At 36.3% G+C, this 25,216-nt stretch overlaps 1 protein-coding gene across 1 annotated transcript in view; it reads left to right on the forward strand.

Annotated features, from left to right (window-relative positions):
• LOC138170116 (lipoxygenase homology domain-containing protein 1-like) overlaps positions 1-25,216 on the forward strand; it is a 657,842-nt gene that overhangs the window by 328,035 nt on the left and 304,591 nt on the right. Inside the window, exons 26-28 of the mRNA XM_069099511.1 lie at positions 9,725-9,879; positions 12,956-13,034; positions 19,558-19,639. Coding sequence (XP_068955612.1) covers positions 9,725-9,879; positions 12,956-13,034; positions 19,558-19,639 — 316 coding nt within the window. The remainder of the gene's footprint in view (positions 1-9,724; positions 9,880-12,955; positions 13,035-19,557; positions 19,640-25,216) is intronic.

Below are 25,216 nucleotides of genomic sequence, written 5' to 3' on the forward strand. Positions count from 1 at the left end.
TTTGAGAACAGGGGCTTTGTGATGGACTAAATGAATGTACAGCCTAGGGGTGGAGTAGTATTTAGAAGAGGGACTTTGTAATTGATTAAATGAATGTAATGTCCTGGGGTGGGGTAGTACTTGATTAAATCACACTTGGGGGTAGTACTTGGAGATTATTGAATCACACTTAGTAAATGCTGTATTTTGAATGATGTTATATTTTTATCTTCTCTGTTCTTAATTTTTCACTGAATAAAATGGAGAGCACCTATGCTGGTATTTTGAACCTTGGGAAGTTGCCTTTGCTTGGCATTGCATTACACTAATTTAGGGAAATACTGACTTAGGAAAAGATAAGGGAGCAGGGGACTTTGCCTTGGGTGATTCACTCTTACCCAGGACTATGCCTTTAAGCTGTTACAAGCAGTTATAGGGTTTAGGATAAAGACAAAGACAAATATAAGGGGCTTAACGGTGGGCTCCAAGTCAGGTGGCATGTGATTTGGGTTACTGTACAACACTTCCAGATGAATTTTATTATTATTTATTTTCTACCTCTATGAAATAATTCTTTGGTTGTTTGATTGGTATGGAACTTAGTAAGTAAATTAGGTAGAATTGTCATCTTTAGTATACTTGGTTGGCCTGACTACAAAAAAACTAAACACAAACAATTAATATTTCTTCAGTTGTTTAGATCTGTCTTTTTCCAGTGTGAAAACTGTTTTGTAATTGTGTTAACATAGTTCCTGGATTTGTCTTTGCATGTGGACTCCCAAGTATTTTATATTTCTTACAGTTATTTTAAATGGCGTTTTTATTTCTGTCTCTTCCTGCTAGACTTTGTTGAGATTATGCATATTCATATTTGATAAGCCTATGCAGGTGTGATGAGTATGGCTTTTACATGGTTCTGTTTACTACCTAACAAACAACGATAAGCCTGTGTCATAGTGTTATTAATCATGTTCTACTTTAGCAATTTTGCTAACATGGTTAATTTTTTCCACTAATTTTTAGTTGATTTTCTCCTCTAAATATATCATCATTTCATCTGCAAAGGTGATTATTTTATTTCCTCATTTTCTATATTTATTCCTTCAATTTCTTTTCTTTCTTTTTTTGCTATAATTAGCATTTCTAATATAATCTTCAATAATAGTAGTGATAATGGACACCTTTGTTTCACCCTTAATCTTATTGGGAAGACTTCTAGTTAGTCTCCATTACAGATGTCTGTCTTTGGTTTTAAACAGATACTACTTATTTTTTAAGAAAGGCTTCATGGTGTTTTTAATAGGAATGAGTATTTTGTGAAAAGCTTTCTCTGCATCTATTGTTATAATCATATGATATTTGTTGCTTTTGTTATTAATATGGTCAACAAGCCTTATTTTTTTTTCTAATATTGAACCAGTCCTTGCATTCTAGTTATTTTATTGGAGGGAATATCCTTACCTAGAATAGATCAGTGAAATCACTGGTCTAGTCCCTGTCTCCTATTTGTAAATGTGCATGTTTCCTGGCACATAGGAGACATTTAACAAATGTTTGTTGATTGTTTGAATTTTTGCTGATGAGAAAATTAAATATCAGGGAGGTTGAGACTTGCCCCAGCTTGGAAATGGCTAATTCTTTTTACAAAAAGCATTTGAATACAGGTCTCTTGGCTTCAAGCCCACTACTATTTTTTTTTAATATTGTATGCTCTTAGTATAAGGGCAAAGGCCATGAAAGGGGAACACATTGTAAAAATATTTTTCATTTCAACATAAGGGAGAGCTACTGGTGGTAACTATAAACACACCTAGCAGTACCATCAGTTTTTACCTTCTCTGGGACCAGCATAAAAGAAAGGAAGATCTACACAATATTCAGCTGCAACTTAGAATTGCTTAGTAAGGTGGACATTTTCAATATTTTCATGCCTATTTTTAATATTGTAGTTTAAGAAAATTTTATATTTGTGAAAAAGGGTGGTAGGAGAGAACAGAGGGAAGAAGTTGCCTAATATACACTGGGTAGAATTCCAACAGAGCAAGCGAGGCATTCTCTCAGTTATGTCATTCTGTGACCATTCTAATAGTCACCTTTTTTTCAAATCCCCACACTAACAATAATCTGCTTCACCTATGTAGGAACAAATATTAATAATTAAGCTATAAGTTTCTGACTGGTTCTAATTACTGCTGATTCTTGGAAAGAAGGAAATCTGCTTTCTTGAACATTGTCAACTAATGTGAACTCATTCCAGGTACAATACTAAATGACTGCTATATTTTCCCAAGCATATTTGATAGCTCTATGCAGTTGTGATGGGTATGGCTTTTATTGAGTACACATGGTTCTGTTTATTGCCTGACAACTATAAGCATGTGTCATAGTATTATCAACCATGTTCTGCTTACATCTCAATTTTATCTAACCTGTCAACAATCGCAATTATGCATTATCCAAAAAATATATAATCCATCCATGAATGCTTCCTTCTATGTCACTCATAAAAATATTAATCAAAACACACCAAAGGAAAGAATCCATTAGCACAACACTAGGTAACTTTCTAGGTTGACAACTGATTTAGAAATTAGACGCTTTTTTTTTATCATGTAATTGGTTATTGGTCCATATACCTGAAGTATCATCTAGCCCCCATTTATCCATCTTGTTTACAGAAGCATTATAAGAGATTATGTCTAATGGTTTTTTTTGAAATAGGAAAATATTATAACTACATCATCACTGGTATAAATTATAGACCATATAACCAGTTAGAGATATTGATGATGCTTTATTGATACTTATCCTAAAACTTACACAGAAGCAAAACATAGTAGAGTTGGAAAAATTAATTCTTGCTGAAATTTACTGGAACTTTCATTCTGCCAAAACCAGACAATTTAATAAATCATTGTCAGTTTTCATTACTTGAATATTACAGTGAACCATGATTTCATCATAGTTATGATTTCCTTTGTTGTCCCAAATTTATGTACATTATACATCCTCAGGGAAACAAATGAGCTTTATAACTTGCAGTGGTAAAAAATAAAATAAAACATCAAATGGTTCTTATGCTTATCCTCTCTAAAATTAATCAGGTGGGTTTTGAGATAAACAGTTAGCTACAAACATCATACAATCCATGAAATTCCTGTTCTGAAAGTTATAAGTAACTAACTTTAATAATGAAGAAAAGTGATTGATGTGATCAGAAGGGGAACTAAATAGGACAAAGACTGTAGTAGAATGGCCAAAATGGATTTGAATTTACATTAAAAGGAGGTAGCACGGTACATCAGAAAAAAATTAAAAGATAATTCAGAGCTAAAAGATATGGGTTTCAACCCCAACTCTTCCACTTTTTATCAGTATGACACTGGACAAATTATTTAAACTCTCCATGCCTCAGTTCCTCATATGTAAAATGAGAATGGGGGGGATTGGAATGAATTATGTCTAAGATTTCTTCCAGCTCTAATTCTATGATCCCATAGTCTTTTAAGGGGATGTATAAAAACAAGCAAACAGAAACCAACCCTGATATGTTAAACAAATTAGAAGGTTTAAATGGGCAAGAAAGTCCTAAATGACTGACTTTTTCGTTTGAGCTAGATGTCTTATGATTGTAGGAAGAGAGTGTGTGAGGAAAGTTAATTAATATGCTTCCAATAATAGGAAATATCTTAATATATGTATAAGTAAAATTGTCTGCTGTAGTGTAAAGGAGGGACAGAGGGAGGAAGGAAAGAAAGAAAGGAAAGAGGGAGAAAGGTAAGGAGGAATAGAGAAAAGGAGAGAGGCAGAGAGAGACAGAGAGACAGAAAGACAGAGAGACAAAGAATGAGACAGAGAGAAAGAAAGAGAATCCTACTATAGAAATCACTATTAATTTTCCCTTTTAGAAATTATTATGATAGTTTGAATAGGATGGTAATTATAAATTTCATTCAAAAAATCATATTAGCCACAAGAACTCAAAATAACTTTTAAGTAGTTCTGGTAACATCAAATTCTGAGAAATATATCTGAAGAGGCTGAAGGGAATTCTGTAACAGGAGGGTAGCAGATAGAAGAATTTGGCAGGAAGAACAGGAAGGAAGATCATCACACAGATATGATGCTCTTCTCAGAGAGAATGGACCTGGATGCTATGAAGATAAAGAAGCCTTGGGATGGCTTGGTGGCGCGATGAATAGCACTGGCCCTGGAATCAGGAAGACCTGAGTTCAAATGTGGCCTCAGACACTTGACACACTTACTAGCCATGTGACCTTGGGCAAGTCACTCAACCCCAATTGCCCTGCCTTACCCTTCAAAAAAAATGGCATCAACATATGCCATTCAGAGAGACCATCCCCACTGACCAGAAGAAGAAAAAGAGACTATTAATGGAGATTGGTGATGCTCACTGAGAAACACCAAAGTGGACATAAGTTGTCCTAACATAAACAATAAGCAATGCTGTCAATACAACTGCTATATATCTGAGAAGGAAGGTCTATTAATTAAAGAGAGACACAGAAGAGTAGCAGAGTTCTTCAGGAGTACATCAACACTACCAGAGGTCAGAAAGAATTGAATGGATCTGGGTTAGTGGTGGATCAGAAGAACCAACCAAAACAGTAAAAGATCTTATTAATTAATTAGTCAATTAATTTCTTACCAAGGAAAGCAAAGAAGGGATGTCTGTTGTTTGGATTATTTAGCTTTGTAGATAAGAGAAAGAAACCAAAACTATTCAACTTTTATTTCTATCGTCTCTACCAAAGAGAACTATGTTTATATTAGAAGGATTAAAGAAAAATGGTTAAGAAGGAGTTGAAACACAAGATAACTGAGGCAATATTAAAAGAGCACCTCGTTGCTGTCCTCAATGATTTCAACTCAGTAGCCTTGGATAAATTATATGACAGGATCCTGAAAGAACTGGCAAATTGGAATGCTACACTAACATTGTGATCTTAAAAGTGCTTGAAAAATTGGATGAGATACAAGTAAATTTTGTTCTTGGTTTGAAAAAAAAATGTAAAGGGGCTAGAAAAATTCCAGAAGAAGAATGAGGAGGAGGAGGAAGGGTAAAAGGATTTTGGGGAAGGGGAACTAGAAAAGGTGGAGGAGGAACAAGGAAGTAATAAGAAAGTGTTGCTTTTTACACAGTGAAGTATGTCATTTTTGTGATTAAAACATAAGAGGATTATGAGAAGATGGTGGAATAGGTCAGAAAATTCCAAGCTCTCCAGATTTCCCCCATAAAAAGATAACAAAGCACCTCAGGGTGAATGTAGAGTGGTAAAAATAAAGTTGGGGTAGAACAGTGGTCTTCCTGAGGGATCTGATGAAAAATCCCAGGACTGAGGTTTGGTCCCTATGAAGAGTAAACACCTCCAGGCTAGTTCCACAGAAACAGGGCTAACTGGATTGGGAGGTAGCCTTGGCCCCAGGCACGGGATATTCACCTTTAGACAGTGTGGGGTTGGGCATCTGAGAAGAAGATTGAGGGAACCCCTGCTAGTAAGGAATGCCAGACCCAACTGTGCTGCTAAGATGTGACCCTGGGAAAGAAGGAAACAGTACACACCTGCTCCTTGAGTACAGAAGCAATGGGGCGGGGATACAACTGACTGTGGGCATTTACAGGAGGGCAGAGGTCTTAAGTTTTCAGTTCCAGGCCAGAGGGGAGAACTGAGGGAGTATCTGAGACTATAGGTACTGTCCTTCATACCCTAGAACTAGAGGTGATTACAAAAAATAAGCTGCTAACAAAAAAAATCAGGCAAAGGAGAAATAATTCAATCATATAAAGTTACTATGGGAATAGAGAAGACTGGGGTTTATCTTCAGAGGAATATACTGGAGAAAAAAACAGCCTCTCCTACCCCAAAGAGTAATGTCAGATAGTCACCTGCCCAAAAGGAATTCATATAGGAATTTTTTTTAAAGACTTTAAAAATCGAATGGGAGAGTTTGAGGGAAAAAGTTTAAAAAAAAACAATCTAAGAAAATTATGAAAAGAAAGTCAACCAAGTAGAAAAGGAAACCTAGAATCTTAAGGAAATGACCAAGCAATAATAAAATACAAAGAATGAAAAAAAAAAGAAGAGAATGTGAAACATCTCATAAGAAAAACAGTTGATCTGGAGAACCGACCTAGAAAAGAGAACATAAAAATAATCAGACTCTCTGAAGGCTATGATAAACAAAGAAAATCTTGATGGAATAATACAATAAATAATTAAAGAAAATTGTCCTGAAGTGTTAGAACAACAGTTAGAACAAGTAGAAATTGGAAAAAAATCTACTGGTCACTACCTGAAAGACATCCTGTATGGAAAACCTATAGGAATATCAGTCAAATTCTGAAACTCCCAGCTTAAGAAGAAAAATATCGTGAGCAACAAGAAAAAAAAACAATTTAAATTTGGTGGTGCCACAATTAGAATCACACAAGTTGGGGTGATACTGAAAGACTGCAAGTCTTGGAATATCATATATGGAAGAGAAAAAGAACTGTGGTTGCAACCAAAAACATCATACCCAGCAAAGTTAAGCATAATCCTGGATGAAAAAGAATATGGATATTTAATAAATTGCTAGACTTTCAGGATTTTATTAAACAAACAAATCGAAGTTAATAGATTTGATATATAAGATCCAAAAGAAATATAAAGTACATATCAAAAGACTCATTAAGGATAGACTTTATGTTTTATATGAGGAAATGTAAAAATTATTTCTAAAATTATTAGTAATTGGGTAGTTTAAAACTAAGATTGGGGTAGATTTGAATTTGATAGGATTCTAAAAAGTAAAACTTTAGAAAAAGGTAAAAAGGGTAATTATCTTATACAAATGAAGTACAAGAAGAAGAAATTATATAGAAAATTAGGTGGGGGAGGAGGGCTGTTAGTTCTGAAAACCTGCTTTCTTTGGGAATGGGTTTAAGAGGGAACAGTGTGTGTATGTGTGTGTGTGTGTGTGTGTGTGTAAATGTTTTAAATTCAGAAAGAAATGAAAGGCTAAGGGCATGGAGAGGGGGGAGGGGATAAAAAGGGAGATATTTTTAGAGGGGAGGGTGAGGGAATAAAAAATAGGATAATAGAAGAATGTTTAGATTAACAGGAATGGGAGGATAAGGGAGGGACCCTTGGATGTGGGGAAGGTTAAGTAATAGAAGGGCGAAGTAGTGGATAGAAGTAAGCCAAAAGAATTAGGAGGAATAGGAAATAAGAGATACATATAAACATAAAATTAAAATCAGCAGTAGAATTTATTAGAGAAAAAAAAGCAGGGGTAGTAACAATGATTTCAGACAAAGTTAAAGCTAAAATAGATTTAATCAAAAGAGAAAAGTATGGGGCAGCAACCCTGGAATTAGGAGGACTTGAATTCAAATGTGGCCTCAGACACTTGACACACTTTACCACGGCAAGTCACCTAACCCCAATTGCCTTGCTATCCCCCCTTTAAAAAGAAAAAAAGAGTGAAATTTAGGGAAACTATACTGTATGTCAGCCATATTAGTTGGTATTTTAAACTGTTTAAAATAACTAGACAATATAAGGTTGAAATATTGCTGTGATTTAGGAAATAATGAGTTACAGGACTTAGAAAAATATGGAAACACGCAGACTTATGAAGGAAGACGTTATCTACCCTCAGAGAAACAGGGTAAATAAGAATTGTATGATCTTACATAGATGAATATGAATGTATATGTCTATATATGATTATGATTGTAGATATCTAAGTATATGTAAGTGTATATTTATGTTTATATCTATCTTTGTGTGTGTGTATATATATATACATGTATATATATATATATATATATATGTTTCCCTGTGGGTGTAGGTATGTTTATGAAATGATATAGTTATCTATCTACATCTCTATATATCCATGCTTAATTATTGCCTTGTTAGGGGAGAGGGGAGAGGATGGGTGGGCGAAGAGGGTTGGGGAAGAGCAAAGTAAAAAATGCATAGCAGAGAACAAAAGAAAACTTACAAGGAAGCAAAGAAAACATGGACAGCTCTGAGCACAATGTATAGTATTTATTATACAGATTTTCTTGAAATGGAAATTCATTATATTTTGCAACTTAGGTTCTGCTGTGCACATGGCAATGCTTATTTTCTTTTCTTATTTTTTATTTGTTTCCATATTTAAATTTATAACGTTTCTTTTTCTTTTCTTATTGTGTATTTGTTTAAAATAAATTAATTAAAAAGAGACAAAAACCATAAATCGTGGGCAGGCATTTCATTGTCATGTTTGATAGATGCATTCTTTTCTCATAGTAGTCTTTGGGTGCTTTTTAATATAAAAGATTCCTTACTGATAACTGTAAGTGAAACCTACCATTGATTTTGTTTTGAGATTTGCCATTTGCCAAATCTGGTAACTACAGTAACTTAAGAAAAGTTTTTTGGCTATTAACAAGTTTGCATTTTATTTGCTACCTTGTCCTTGTTTTTTTATTTAGTTACAAATGTCTCTTGATGGTTTAGAACAAATCTCACTTGCATTTTACTTTGGAGTATTTTAAGATATGGGATAGTTTGTACCTGCCTATCTCTCATTCCTCATCATCGTGTGAATAGGATGTTGGACTCTCAAAATGTATGCCAGTGGAATAGAAAGCCCTGGCAGAGTTCTACCAGACTATGAGGGCTTCACATAAAAGACCAGTACATTTACATGTCTGTTTTTTGAGGATCAGTTGAGTTCTATTAGGAGACATTAATCATGAAGTTAACCATAGGGTGATAATAGCAACTCTAAAAGACATTTTACCAAACTATAGAAGGTCATGCTCTAGTAGACAGAGGACCCAAACCACTAAAACTCACAGATTCTCAAAGCATAATATTATAAGAGAAAACCTGTTTGGTTCTGTTTTGTAACATTTCCCAGCATAAGCAGATTTGTCTTTTTAAAGGTTGTGCCTGATGGAAACACAGGCAATGTTCCTCACTTAGATTGTTTTCCCACTTCTTGCATTTTTATGTCTTAGTACTTTGGAAAATGTTAATGGGGATTTCTGTGAATGCATTTGCACAATGATGAGTAGTCTGAGCTCTAAAGATCTCAGAAGGCTTTGTAGTAAAAGACATTCTCTGTGTCCAAGATATTATTCATTTTTAACAGTATTAGTAAGAATAACTTAATTTCTAATTAATGCCTTTTTATTAACGTCTTAGAAATTGCCCTAAACCTAAGGTCAAATTTACTGAGTTATAATCTGCTAGTTCCCCTCTAGACTCCTTTTTAAAGATTGTATTTAAATTTGCATCTCTTTAGGATCTCTGTATTTTTCCTCTCTCTTGAGGGCTATTAAAAATCTCCATTATTGGAATAGTAATCTCCATGAAGTAGCAGCATGAGTGACCAGCTGTGATTAGAACAGCCAAACTTCAGAGGGAAAAATTGCTACTTTCATCTAATTAAGAGAGAGAATTTTTTAATATAACTCCCTCTAATAACTGGAAAAGTGTAGTGGTTATTGAGAGAGCATAATTGCTAGCAATAATTATTTTGAAGCAGGAGTTCCAGAAATAGCTGGGAGACTCTGAATTGGGTTCAAAATAAAAAAAAAGTAAGATTTGGGACCTTGCAGCATGGAACGGAGAACAGTGAAAGCATTTTTTGATTCCTTTTCAAGAGCACTTTAAGTAGATTTAAAAGAAGGAAGAAATAGAAATGAATGAAATAATCGTGTACATTTCTGACATTTTAGTGGTGGCTTATGAGATTCATGTCTACACTGGCTCAAAGCTAGGAGCTGAAACAGACTCTAATGTGTTAATCAACCTTATTGGAACCAGAGGAGATTCTGGGAAAAGAAGGCTTCATCAGTCCAAGAATAACCAGGTCAAGTTCCGACAAGGACAGGTAAAGAAATAATACTTTCCTACCACAATCTTGACAGTTCTTCCCTCTCCCATATGCCAAATTTTCACACACTACCAGATAGAAGTGTTTTACCACACCTCCCCAGTGTTCAACTCATATATCAATTATTATCCAGACAGTTCATTGAAAAATTCTCACCTTTGCCTTGCATTGTAATTATTTTTTTTCATATTATTTGCCCCCAGATTAAGAATTGAAAGAAATTAATTCTAGACCAAGTTTCACCTCTGGGAAGCTCTATGGCATTGAGACCCATGAGTTTGTGGTTCCATTGTCAAAAAATATTTACTGTATGGCAGCTAGGTAGAGCAATGAATGGAGCACTGATGGACCTGAGTTTAAATCTGGTCTCAAACACTTTATACTTACTAGTCATGTGACCTTGGGCAAGTCACTTAACCCCAGTTTCCCTGCCTTCCCCCTGTAGTGGCAAGCACCCCAGTGTCCCCAGGGTGGCTGCCAACACAGGTTCTTAGATCTGCTTCTAAAGGAAAGCAACACAAAATGGGATAACAAGCTTACTTTAATCAAACAAACATATATCATTTACCTAGTTCAGGGGAAAAAGGTCAACACCCCGAACTTCTGAGTATACAGACAGAAGTTACAAGACAGAGAAACAGATCAAGCAGACAGGCTTCCAAACTGTCCAACCACTGTATACATCCATACCTAATCACAGTTACCAGAGAGGGAAGCATCAACATCTGGGTTTTTCAAAGCTGGTGGGCTCTCAATGGCTGCTCAGAGTCTTGTCTGGTCAAATCACACAACACTTCTCAAAGTGAGCCCCAAAGCAAAGCCTCACATCAGGGCTTATATAGCCTTCTCCAGGATCAGAGAATATAACAACCCTCTTGACCCACTGCCCAATCACAAAGTATCTCTTGAAAAACAAGCCTCCCACCACAGGCTCCAGGTGCACTTAAGCCTAGGGGCAGGGAAGATCTTAAAAATTTACATTCCCATTACACCCCCCTCCAAAAAACAAATTTTATATATATTTACTGAGTGACTTCTTTGTGCTTATCCCATGTGCCTGAAATATGTAGCCTTTACATCTCTGCCATGTACATCCATTACTTCCTTATTAATTCAAGCATAATGTCTACAGCCTTTCTTGATACCTCCAACAACTAGTGCCCACCTCCTCCCTCTCTTCCTCCCTCCCTCCCTTGTATTTATATGCACCCAATCTGCAAGAAACAAATAAAACAAAACAAAACACTGAAGCAGAGCTCCAAGCCAATAGCACTTTTATTAAATAAATAAATAAATGAAATTTATGATCTCTTCTAATGAAGTGGACCACAGATCTTCCTCACAATATGAGATACCTCCTGGCCCTCAGGACCTTAATTTTTATGAGCTTGATACCTAGAAACTCAGAAGAGGCAAAGTAAAATGCAGTTTCATTGGTTGATACACTTTGCTTTTGATCCTCCAGGAGGGCCAGAAATGATGCATTAGCATCAGTGGTTACAAGATGGGCAAGGCAGGGGTCATCTCTGGTGACTAAAGTGGTTGTAAGATGGTCATCTGCTCATGTTGGGCAAGAGAGGGTGGTCTGGAGGCACAAAAATAAGTTTGAAGATTTAACATAGCACCTCAAGACATCCCACCCATGCCAGGCTTGGTCATGAACTCATCACTTAAAAGGGTAAAGGTCCTCTAGTCAGTATTCTTGTGGTTAGGAAAGTGAACTTCTTAACAGTTTAGTGAGTAGTGAACTTAAAGCTTTTAGTTAAAAGTTTGGGGCCTGTTATAAGAATCTATCTAAACTTATCTAATTATTTCTATATCTAAGATACATAAAATGTCTGTAATTTCTATACTTATGTTAGTTGATTAAACTGACTAAATGTATGTTACTGGATGATTATATCACTAATAATTGCTAAAAATCATTACCCCTATGGAATAATCATACTGAACTGATTAATACTGATTGGAACAAAATAGGGGTCTAGTTAAAATCATCTTTTTCTCATTTGTACACATCATATACACACATATTTTATGTGCAATATCCACCAATACAATGTTTAGTGAAGAGGAAGATCACATGACCAGAACACCATTTTAGTGATATCACTTTGGCAGCTGAGGAGGGGATGAATTGGAATGAGAAGTGATGATGCAGGGAGGCCAGTTAGAAGGTTACTACAGTATTCCTACTGAGAGTTGGTGAAGCCTGAAGTAGGGTGGTAGCTATGTGAGTGGAGAGACGACATATTGTGATAGTAAGAACAAGAAGACTAGGCAACAGATTGCAATACGGTGTGATTGAGTGTGAGTACTTGAGTATAGGAGCAAAATTGAGAGCATGGGGGATACTGATGCCCTCAATAGTAATAAGACAATTTGGAAGAGGGGAGGGTTGCACTAGAAAGATAATAAGTTCTGTTTTGAACATGCTTAGTTTGAAATGTCTGCTGGACATAAAATTCATGAAAAACAAAAGGCAATTGTTGATATAGGACTGGACCTCAAGAGAGAGAGAATAGGGCTGGGTATATAGACCTGAGAATTGTCTGTAGAGAAGTAATGAACCCAAGGGACCTGATATGTGAGATAGAATAAATGGAAAAGAGAAGCTGCCTTAGCACAGAGCCATGGGGATTCGTCCTTAGGGTTAGGGGTATAGGACCTGGATGAAGATTCATCACATGAGGCTGAGAATGAATTTTTAGATGTATAGAACCACCAGAGAGAAAGAGCACTGCTGAGAAAACCTAGAGAGGAGAGAGATTAGAAAAGTTAGCCCCAAAGAGGTTAAATGAGTTACCCAAAGGTACAGATATAAGTAGAAGAGGTAGCATCAGGAGCCAGACACAGGAAAGCATATTCACTATTGCAAAAACATCCTTATCACCAGTTTGACTGTAGGTTTTCTGGTTGTTAGCCCTTTCCAGTAAGCTTATTTGAAGACTGATCCTATTTACATTAATGTTTGTTCAGAGAAAATAATGAGTTAACACATATATAGCATTTTAAGGTTTGCAAAGCGCTGTCCACACATAATATGCCTTCATCTTTTTCTTTCATTGTGTAGGTGGATATCTTTGTCGTTAGGGCTGTGTCTCTTGGAGATCTGAAGAAAGTTCTGATTAGTCATGATGGGACTGGTCCAGGTAAGAGGCAGCTTTCTGATGAGATTTTTTTTTTCCCAAACTCTTTAGGTTAGTGGAAAAATTAGGTTATAGTAATGATAAAGGTAAAATAGCAGGGCCCATATGAGAACTGATTAAATCCCTATAACAAGGAAAGCTAACACTAAAATAAAATTCAACATTAAACATTTTGAAATAGGTTGGTTACTTGAGAGGCATGACTGGAAATGAGAAAACTTGTACTGGAATGACTTTGGGCAAGTCCCTTAACCTCCCTTTACCTCAGTTTTCTCGTGTGTAAATTGGGGGCAATAATACTTCTACTAACTATTTTGCATAGTTCTGTGAAAATCATACGGGAGAATGGGATTATATTTAGAGGTAGAAGGGATCCTGGAGGCTATGTGTCTAATCTATCCCCTTTGTTTATGGATAAGGAAACAGGCCAAGAGAGGTTAACCTGCCTCACATTACGATGTACATAAAGTGCTTTGTGACCACAAAACACTCCATAAACATGAATTATTATGACCTGGTGATGGCTACATACTATTGCCAAGGATTTAAAAAAAAATTGTCAACAAATTATTTCCAGGCATAGCATCCTTTACTATCCCTATTAATACTACTACTTGTATTACTAATTATAGCTTGCATGTATATAGTGCATTATAGTTTATAAGGCACTTTAAGTTTATTAGCTCATTTGATCCTTGCAAGAGCTGTTGCAAATATTATTATCCTCATTTTATCAATGAGGGAACTGAAGCTCAGGGATATTACCTGATTTTGCTGAGAGTCATGGAACCAGGATGTCTAAGAGCTGAACTTGGACCCAAAACTTTTAATTCTAAATTCTATGTCTTCTTTATTATATCACATGGACTTTTTAAGAATAAAATAGCTTTGGGTAAAAAGAAAAATAAACTAGTGAAAATAGATGAAGTAACATTAAAATATCATTTAAAAGAAAGTAGGGTTTTTTTTCTCTCAGAGCAATTAAGATGAAAATGGAGAAAAGAGAAACAGGGTAAGGAAAAAATAAGTAGATTATAGAAAGAATCAAGTGGTAACTATTGAAGAGACAGCCAAAAATATGAGTTTGAACCAAAGGAAGAAGGAACCATCCTTTGTGATAATTCTGACTCTGTATTAGCAGGATTGTTCTCAGTGGTGTGTCTAGGTCAGCACTGATCTCTTGATGACCTTTCACCCAATCACCTGTATAAACCAATGGCACATGTAGCTATAGTATCTGACTAGAATTAGGCAAAGAATTGGCAGCCATGAAACACTGTGAAGCTAAGTGGGACAAAGAAGGAGAATGTTCACAGTGTAGTTATTAATCCCTGCCTTACCCTTGCACTTGTTTGATCATTCTGACATTAACTCTCCAAGGGGTATGCCAACAAGGCCTTTTAGAAGGTCTAAATATAGAAAGAGCAGTAACTGAACCATACTTTCGATAAAGCCCCAATGAACAACTTCTTGAATGTAAAGAGAAGGTAGAAGTTGATTGTATGTCTGTATATACCTGAAGGCAAAAGTAAGGGGGAAATTAGGTGTTTGCTTTGTATGAGTCTTGGGTCTACATATTTGTATGTGTATTCTCTCTCTTCATTGAATGTGAAAGTTCTCCCTGAGGGTGGAGACTATTTCATTTTTGTCTTTGTATCCCCAGTGCATAGAAAATAGTGGGTGCTTTATAAAATGCTTACTGATTGAATGATGAATGCAAAGGGATTGGAAAGGTAAACTATTGCTTTTACCTTAATACTCTACCGAGAGAGAGAAGAAATACAACAGTAAGGGAATAAAATATTAGGATTTTGAATATACTTTTAAAAAATAATTCATAAATGGAAGAAATAGTTAAGATAGCTATATATAGGGAATTTTATTTCTAAACTATTCATTTTCTCTTCAGCAAAGCTTTGATTAGAGAAAAGTTATATGGATATAGTATAACAAGGGCTGTGGCAGAAAATTAATTATTTATTTATTTGTTTATAGTAATTTTTAAAGGCAAAGACACTTTGCACATCCTTCACAATACTAAACAGGATATTTAAATTCAAAGAAAAGAATCGAAAGACTTCAATACAATATTACTCTTTATATTTCCATTGATCTGCTTGTGAAGGGCACAACTTTCAATTCAACATTCAAAATAGTGATACATTTTAAAGGCTTTCTAAGGAAAAGTTTTACAACTCTAGAAGAGCCCTTTCTGTTAATGTTCAATAACGTCTTTCCACGAGAAGAAAATGAAAACCCAATCTGTACTTAAATTTAGCCATTGTGTTTTAGAATTAATTTTTTAATCAGAATCTTAAAAGGTTGGGATTATACAGCTAGAAGATAACCTTAGACGATGTTTAAAATGAGGACATTGTATGTATAGACAAGTAAATCATACCTTATAAGTGCTCTTGCTAACTAGGGCTCAAAATTCCACTCTTAATAGGCAGTTTAGGATGATAGTTCCCAGAGACCTAAAAACCCAGGATAGAAGTTGGTGTATTGAGAGAAGCTCTAGGTGTGGAGTCAGAATCCTGGGGTACAAGTCCCAGCTTTGACTCTTACTAGCTACTTGACCTTGGCAAGTCATTTACTTTTTCTGAGACTCAGATTAGCTCAGGTGACTAAAATGAAGGTGTTAAGCTTTAGTAACTTCCCAAGATCACTGCTGTTCATTTATTTTGGTCATCTCTTACTCTTTATGAACCCATTTAGAGTTTTCTTGGCAAAGATACTGGAGCGCTTTGCCATTTCACTCTCCAACTAATTTTATTGATGAGGAAGCTTAAGGCAAACAGGATTAAGTGACTTGCCCAGGATTGATGAGGGAAGGAATCCCAATAGGTTCAGCAGGAATTCTGATCTAATCTAAGACCAGAAAACCTGCAATAGCTTCTGGAAAGAATTCAAGGTCTCAGGCTTAATTGGAGTGAGAGTTGTAGAAGTTTATTGTTGCGCTTCCATGAGAAGCAGGTAAGAGTCCTTTAGGGGACCTTCGAGTGAGAGGGGTACATGCTTTTACCTTTAAAGGGTAGGGCTGCCATTGTCAGGGCTGACCAGACGGGAGGGGCCTCAGTGCATAGACAAAGGTCAGAGCTGACCAAGAGGAACATGTGAATAGATAGTTTAGATAAGATTTGGACCAGGCTGAGGAGACAAAAGGCAAGGACAAAGGAGGGTGTGGGCCAGGCCTGAGAAGAAATGAAGAGATTAAGTAAGAACAAAGGGGTCACAGGGTGTTGCCTAGGCAGAGTGTGGGATAGGGGGAAGGGGCAGAGCTCAAGAATGGGAACGGACAAATTGCAGTTACAACTGAACAGACTGGTTTTACAAGTTGGTTTCACAAACTGATCTAGACCCCAGGTACCCCATCAGGATCACACAGCTAATGTCTGAGACTGGATTTGAACTCCAGTCTTCCTGACTCCAGATATGGCACTCTATCCATTTTAGCACCTGGTAAGACCACCCATTTTCTCACTTTTAGAACTGTAACTCAAAGCCAGGCCTCCATATGACAAGTTTAGTGATTTTTGTCCCACCATGCCAAAATCATTTTCTTTATGACACTTTCTAAACTGAGGGAGTGGGAGTTTGTGTGGTGGGTAGGTAGGAAAAAGAAGGTAATTTGTGAGCATGACCCATTTTGGAAGAAAGTAGATTCACTTGTAATCGGAATGTAAATTTGAAGATCTTCCCTGCCCCTAAGCTAAAGTGCACCTGGAGCCTGGGCTGGGAGGCTTGTTTTTCAGTAGATACTACTTGCTTGGCCAGTGAGTCAATAAGGTTGTTACATTCTCTGAGCCAGGAGAAGGCTGTATAAGCCCTGATGTGTAGCTTTGTTTTGGGGCTCACTTTGAGAAGTGTTCTGTGATTTGATATGGATTCTGGGAAGCTCTTTTCCAGAGCCCCCCAGCTTTGAAAAACCCAGATGTTGAAACCCAGGTGGTGATTTGGTATGGATGTAATGGCTGGACAGTTTGGAAAGCTGTCTACTTGATCTGTTTCTGTCTTGATAATTCTGCCTGTATACTTTGAAGTTTGGGGTGCTGACCTTTTTCCCCTGAATGAGGTAAATGATATATGTTTGACTGATTAAAGTAAGCTTGTTAACCCATTTTGAATTGCTTTCCTGTATCAAAGCAGATCCAAGAACCTGTGTTGGCAGCAAACCCTGAGGATGCTTGGGGTGCTTGCTGCTACACTTGTGAACTATGGAAACTTGGGATGGGCAACATGATGATATTATAGAACAAGAAAATGCTCAAAGGGAGAATAGAGGTTCAGGAAAGGAGGGAGATGAGACAGATGTATCTACTATTCAGTACTGTTAGTAGCCCTTGTGCATTAGTTATTTTACTATTTCCTCTTTCTTTTTAAGAATGCAAAAAGCTCTTACCTAGTTTTTATATGTGTTAAATTGAGTAGTCCCTATGATAATTACTTCCATATTTTGTAGGTGTGTTCCAGGAGATAACCCTTAAAACCAGTTCTCCATTTACCCCACTCTAGTATGTTCACTATATAATAGTAATACTATTCACTATATAGTAGTAATAGTATTTGGAGTGATTCTGATGAATTCTAAACAGCTGAAAATCCTTGCCTTTAACAACCTTTATTTGAAACAAAATCCATCAACCAAATAAAAAATTTGATCATGTGCTGTTTGATAGAGAAAGAATAAGTGATGTGTAAATATAAGCTATTTACTTTTCTTTTCCCTGAAAATGTGGTTCAATTCTCCCCATTCCTTTCTACCTCAAGCTTCCCAACCATCTGACAAAACCCTACTGATTCTACCAATCCACTGAGATCCAAAGAACATTATTCACTTTTCAAATTCCCATACAAATTCATTATAGGGAGGCTATGCCTCTATTTTATATTCAGGTTATTTCAAATTGGAAATTTGACTTCCAGGAATAATTTCATTTTAAAGAAGTTTCATTTGAAAAGTGAAATAAATTTTCAGAATGTGAAATTCTTCAAAAAAGTTTGTTTGTTTTTTTGGCCTGTATCCAATCTCAATTATTACTTTCGTGCACGAAAAAGTACTTCTTTGCAGCCTTGGTGTCCAAGCAAAGTTAATACAACTTCTATGGAGAAGTTGAGGGACAGAGAAAATCTGACTCAAGATTCTAACAATATATTGAAAAGTATCAGCCTTTGCTTAAACAAAATGGAGTATAATAGTATAGGGAAAGCACTGACATTAAGATCAAAGGACCTGGATTTAAATCACTACTCTGCTACGTTCTGCTTCCATGACCTTAGGCAAGTCACTTTATTCAGGCTCAGTGTCCTCTTCTATAAAATTATAAGGTTGACCAATTCTGAATTCTGAGACAAAGGAAAGAGTGGAATAGTGGATAAATGTGGGTCTTGGAGTCTGGAGACCTGAGTTCAAATTCTACTCATATGCCTACTATGCATATATGATGATGGGCAAATTGCTTAACCTTTCTCTCTTAACCTTAGCCTCAGTTCCCTCATCTGTAAAATGAGGCAGGTACTTGCACTACCTGCCTTACAGGGCTATGGTGAAGGAAGCCTTCTGAAAACCTTAAGGGAGTACTTAGGTAATTTCTAAGATCCCCTTCTTGTGGGGGGGGGGGAGGTGGGTGGAAGAGAGAGGACCAGATCTGTGATTTTATTGTTGTATAGCAGATGTGCCAGATGTGAAGAATGCTGGACAACATTCCAAGAACATCAATTAAACTACAATTGCTTGTGCTACAGTTGATTTTAATAGAATCTACTGTAATAAATCACAATAGATTGAAATAGTTAGCAATCAATAAAAATACAATAGATTGTAACCTTCTTGAGGGCAGGGACTGTCTTTTGCTCATTTTGTATCTAGAGTTTTTATCAGAATGCCTGGCACATAGTAATCATTTAACAAATGGTTATTGAATTGAATTGAATGCAAATAATGTTAATATGTGGTTTTCCAAATCAATGTGTTGCCCACAGGACAACTATGAATAGTTTAGTGATCTCCATTTCTACCTGAATCTGATATCACCGATGAAGAAAGCTCGTTGAGGAACTTCCTCTACTAATAGATCTCATCTTAGAGCAGTGAGAGAGAGGTTCATTGACTTGCCCAGGATCATATAACCAGCATGTGTCAAAGGAGGTGCTTGAATACAGATCTTCCAATGTTGTAGGAAGTTCTCTATCTGTTGTACCATGCTGTCTCTTAAAGTTATATATGACATTAAAAGTTATGATTCTCTACATCTTGAACCCTTTTCCATGAGTAATAATTGCAGAAGTCACTTGTACCAGTTCATGCTCTAGTTTCTGTTTTGGTATGATTTGAAATGTTTATATTACCTTATCCTGTTGAACATCTTAGCATATTTCATCAATTAACTTTTATTAATTGATTTTTAGTGGAAATTTTATAATGAAAAATGCAGATTTTATAGAGGAAATTGAAATGTAGATTTTGGTGTACCTCTTGCCAAAGACTTCAAAAGTGAAGTTATTCTCCTTTGTCAATTTAATCCAGGCAATGGATGGTTTCTTGAGAAGATAATTATTAAATTTAAAGAGGAAGAAGAGGATCAAGAGATCCTGTTTTCATGTGACAGGTATGTAATTTCTTGATAAAATTCTTTTTTACAATTTTCACTAATCCTGGGCATTGCTACTATCCCAAGATCTTCTGTCTGATCCCTGATTTCAGGGTAATTTCTTTTTACATCTTTGTCATTTACTAAATCTGACTAATTCCTTTACCATAACTCTTGAGTCTCTTGACTCCTCCTTTTCTCTTCTCTCAAGTTTCTAGTCTGCCAAATATATTTTCCAGAATTTCATTAGCTTATGTGAATTAATTTAACCTTTTTTGTTTTTCTTTCTCCACTCCAAATTGTACTACATGCTGTGTGGTCTAAGTCTCATTATCCTCATTTTATAAATAAGGAAACCAAAACCTGGAGAGTTTATGTAGCTTGCCTAAAGCCAAATAGTCAGTGGAATGCAGATCTAGGATCAAATTAGGTCTTTGGAATGGGAATGGAGATTTGAAGATCTTCCCCACCCCTTAATAGATCTAGGGGGGCATTTGAAGACTTCCCCTGCTTTGAAAGTAAACTCTGCCCCCTAAAAGGTTGAATGTAATCACATGGAGCCTGTGATGGAGGGAATTTGCTGAAGGGTAGAGCAGAGCCCACAGGAAGCTTCCCTGCTGTGAAGATAAACTCTACGCCCTAACAGGCTGAATGTAGTCACATGGAGCCTGTGGTGGGAGGATTTTGCTGAAGGGAAGCAGAGCTCACAGAAAGCTGGTAGGCAGAGCTAGTGAGACAGTGGGGGAAAGACGACGCTCAGGCAAGGAGATAGAGAGGTTTGTGAGTAGATATTGATCTTGTATTAGTTTGTGGGAAGGTTGAAGAATGCTGTGGCTTGCAGTGTTATGGCTTCTGAATATCTTTGGTACTATGATGGAATCGGCTTACTGGTTTGAGGACTTGATTTTCTACTATCTAAATAAATGTTTCAATTTTTTACCTGGAGAATCTGTTATATTTTGCAATCAAATGTCATGCGATATTTATAGTCAATGTAATGACCGGTGTAACGGACACGTAGAGATAAAAGAACCCAAGCCCAGTCAATTAATTAGCATCATTTTATTAAGTTGGCCAGAGACAGTCTCCCAAGGAACCTTAGGAGAGCTGCCCTGACCATAGGGAAAGGGGGAATGTTTAAGTCAAAAACCACCAAAAATAGGTGTGGGAAACAAAGTTAGTCTTGTGGGAAATAAAGTTAGTCTGACAATGGTAGGTAAGTCTGACAATGGTAGATAAGCACATCCCTTGTAGCCAGGCCTTGGTCTGGACAGTTGTATAGTCCTTGCCCTGATTTATTGTGAGACCCAGATGTCCAGGATCATTCTGACATCTTATCAGGAAGTATGGCCAGGTCTGTTTCTCACAAGAGAGGGGCTCCTGGCTAAGCACGTAGGTGTTCAGGAAGAATTCAGTAATTTCCAAACTTGTTACATACAGTGGCTTAGTATATGAGGCCATGGGCATTTCAGTCATAGTCTTTATTGTTATCATGGGTGCTGTAATTATTGCATTGGTGCTACAGTCTTCTGAATGAAAGGCCGGATATCCAGTTCACTAAACCATGTGGCCTCACACTGCTAATCTAATCATGCTACACTATCTCTCACCATCATAGAGTGGTTATCTTTATTTCTACAGATGAACATTCAAGGTCCTACAAAAGCTGTCCCTAACTTTCCTCTCTAGGTTTAATTGACAGTCAGATTCCAGGAAGCATAGGGGATACAAACCTGGGCTTGGAGTTAGGAAGACTGAAATTCAAATCCAGCCTCTGACACTCACTAGTTGTGTTACTTAACCTCTGTCTGCCTCAGTCTCCTTAAATGTGAGGATATGGAGAGAATGTAAAATGTAGATAATAATAGCACCTAATTCAAAGGATTGGTGTGAGGATCAAAGGAGGCAGTGTTTGTAAAGCACTTAACACAGTTCCTAGCATGTTGTAGACACGAAATAAATGTCCCTTCCCTTCCATGACCCTCCCCCTACATTTCCCTTGAACATAGTCTTTCCTCTGTTCCTTTGTGCAATTTATACCAAATGTATGGAAAACTTTCTACTCCCCATCAGCCAGACTGCAGCCCTCTTTTCCTTAAAATAACAGTTTTAAGTCTAGCTCCTCCAGGGAACTTTTCTAATGAAGAGTTCTCCCCTGGATAACACACTATCAAATGCATCCCCTAAGAGGCCTAGGATTGTGGAGGCAAGAGTAATGCTCTTGAAGTTAGGAGAGCGGGGTTCTATTTGCTGTTTTATCCTTCAGAACTCGAGTTCATCAATTAATCACACTGTAACTCATTTTTCTCAGAAGATGATAATACCTACCCTTCCTATCTATCTATCCATCTATCTATCTATCTATCTATCTATCTATCTATCTATCTATCTATCTATCTATCTATCTATCTATCATCTGTCTATCAATCATCTAATCTGTCTCTCTCACTGCCTGGCCACTCCCTCCCTCCCTCCACCCCCAATTCTTCCTCCAGAATGTGTGAGGATCTGGTGATTAAACACCTTAGAAAGGTATAGCTTTTGTTTCCTATCAGGAGTCACTTTTTGTTCACTACTGGCACTATGGTGTAGTGAAAAGAATACTGAATTTGGAGTCAGAAGACTTGTGTTTCAATCCTAGCTTTGCTATTCACTCCTTGCACAACTCTGGACAAGCTATTAAATTTCTGGGGCTCAGAATTTGTTCCTTTACAGAAGGAAGCTTTTCAACTACAGAACTCTAAAGTTCCTTTCAGCCCTAAATTCTACAATCCTAAATCACTTTTGCAGTTCTGTGTGTGGACTATGTCTATTTCCACCTCAATTCCCCCAAATTTATAACAAAATGTTTTACGTTGTGTCACTTGATAAATACTGGTTATTGTGCATACCCTTTGATCCTGCAATACCACTGCTAGTTATATACTCCAAATACATCAAAAAAGGGCAGGGGAGAACCTACTTGTACAAAAAATATTTATGGCAGCTCTTTTTGTGGTGACTGAGAATTGGAAATTGAAGGGATGCCCATCAATTGGGAAATGGCTAAACAAATTGTGGTATATGATTGCAATATTATTGTGCTGTAAGAAAGGACAAGCAGGATGATTTCAGAAAAACCTGCAAAGACTTATATTAACTAATGAAAAGTGAAGTGAACAGAACCAGGAAAACATTATATACAGTAATAGCAATATGGTTCAAAGAAGAACGATGGATAACTTAGCTGTTCTCAGCAATACAGTAAGGGACTCAGCATATTATTTACCTCTAGAGAAAGAACTAATGCTGTTTGAATACAGACTAAAGCATGCTATTTTTTACTTTCTTTCATTTGTTCTTTTTCTTTTATTTGAATCTTCTTGTACAAAATTATTAACATGGAAATGTTTTATGTTATTGCACATGTATAATATATATCTGATTGCTTACCATTTCATGGAAGGAGAGAGGGGAGGAGGGATAGAATTTGGAACTAAAAACTTTTTAAAAATTCTAAATGTTAAAAATTATTTTAACATATAATTGGCAGGAAATTATATATACATATATGTGTATGTGTATATATACATATGTATGTATATATGTATGTGTATACTAGTGAAATGTGTTGATAAGCATATATGAAATATTTGTTGATAAGCAGGTAAATTTTGTATCATTGTGGTCTTACAAAAAAATCCTTTCCTTTGAAAATTTGGCCTGAGTAATGGGTTGAGCTCTTTTTTTGTCTGTTCTTCACCCCCACCCCCAATATTCTTTTGAAATTGTACCAGATTTATTAACATTACTCAATACCTTAAGCCTCTACTGTGTGGAGAGCATTTGGGGTTTTTGTGTATTTGTTTAAGAGTACTGGTGCCTTTGGGATATAGAGGGCTCTTAGGGAGGACTAGCATCTCTGGGTGTGAGGACTTGATGACCCCCTTTCAGGGCTACTCATCCATCTTGGGTTTCTGCCTCTCACCCAGCTCTTCTCTGTGGCTCCAAGAAGCTGTAGAATGGGCAGCAGTCACAGGCCAATAAAAACATCTCAGCAGATGGGCTAAACTAGATTGAGTCTAACTGATGGGCCTCAAACCCAAGCATGTGAAGACTTCCTCCAGTAGAATGGGCAGATGAGAGTAATTAGTTCCAATGATCATGGAGGAAGACGAAGTGGTTACTGTGGAATGCTTAGAGTTTGGTTAGACATTGAAGATACCGAGGTCATCTACTGCATCCCAGGCCATTGCCAGTCAACTTGACTTTTGTCTTGCCACTGAACTTTGATGATTCTGGAAGGAAGAGTGAGGCTGATGACTGTGCAACTCAGCTTCACTTATGCCTAATTCACTCAGGAGTCAACGCACCACCCTGTGATGTCATGGATCCTTTTCAAAACAAAGTACAAACAATAACAACTTGTGACTTTATTTGTTTAAAATATTTTAAAGTCTCTGAGATGTATAAATATAACAATGTATTCTCATGGAAGAAAATTTTAGGTTTTAGAGATTTGTGAAAAACAATGCCCATATTCCCAGTTAAGAGTTAAAGAATTTCCCTTGGATACTGAGATATTTGCTACCAAACGGAGAGATATTTAGAAATATCCAGGCAATTGATTGTTTTTAAGTTTTAAAAATATTTTATGTTTTCCAATTACATGTAAAAACAATTTTTAACATTTATTTAAAAAATTTTTGAGCTCCAAGTTCTCTTACTCCCTTGTTCCCTCCTTAAGAAGGCAAGCAATTTTATATAGGTTATCCACGTACAGTCATGCAAAGCATATTTTCATATTAGTTATTTTGTGAAAGAAAACAGACAAAATACAAAAAAAAATAAAGCATAAAATAAGTATGCTTTGATATGTATTCGGATTCCTTTAGTTCTTTGTCTGGAGGTAGATAGCATTTTTCATCATAAGTCCTATCTTAGATCATTGTGTTTCTTAGACTATCTAAGTCATTCAGTGTTTAATATTGTACAATATTGCTGTTACTGTGTGCAATGTTCTTCTGGTTCTGCTCACTTCACTTTGCATCAATTTATGCAATTACTGATATTTTAAAATGTTCTTTCATAGCTATTAACTATTATCTGAACTCAGACTTGGTGCAGTCTAGATTATGCAATCTAATTTGGTATTTTGCTCTGTCTTAGCACATGTTTTAAAACTTATAAAATACTATTGATAAAATAATGGGGAAATACAAAGGTTTTTTTAATGCTAGTCTTAATTTTCAAAAATTGCTAAAAATATCAAATAATATTTATTTTTTTACATATTGTATATTAATTTTTATTATCAAATTATAGTAAGTCCAATACTGCTGGCAGTTTTAGATGGCAATGACACAGTGACAAACTTGGGAAAGCAATATCATCAGGAAAAGGGTTCTGCATAGCTTAATATTTAAACTTTTTCCTATGAACACCCTGTTCTCATGTAGTCCTAAATTTTTTAATAGAATTAGATAATCTATGTTGTTGTCATTGCTAAGTCTTTCCAGTTATGTATGGCTTTTTGTGACCCCTTTTGGAGTTTCCTTAGCAAAGATACTGGAGTGGTTTGCCATTTTCTTCTCCAACTCATTTTACAGATGAGGA

Source organism: Petaurus breviceps, unplaced genomic scaffold (assembly GCF_028583685.1).
Source record: "Petaurus breviceps papuanus isolate PSGF00001 unplaced genomic scaffold, PetGlider_PUasm1.0 38, whole genome shotgun sequence".
Classification (NCBI taxonomy): domain Eukaryota; kingdom Metazoa; phylum Chordata; class Mammalia; order Diprotodontia; family Petauridae; genus Petaurus; species Petaurus breviceps.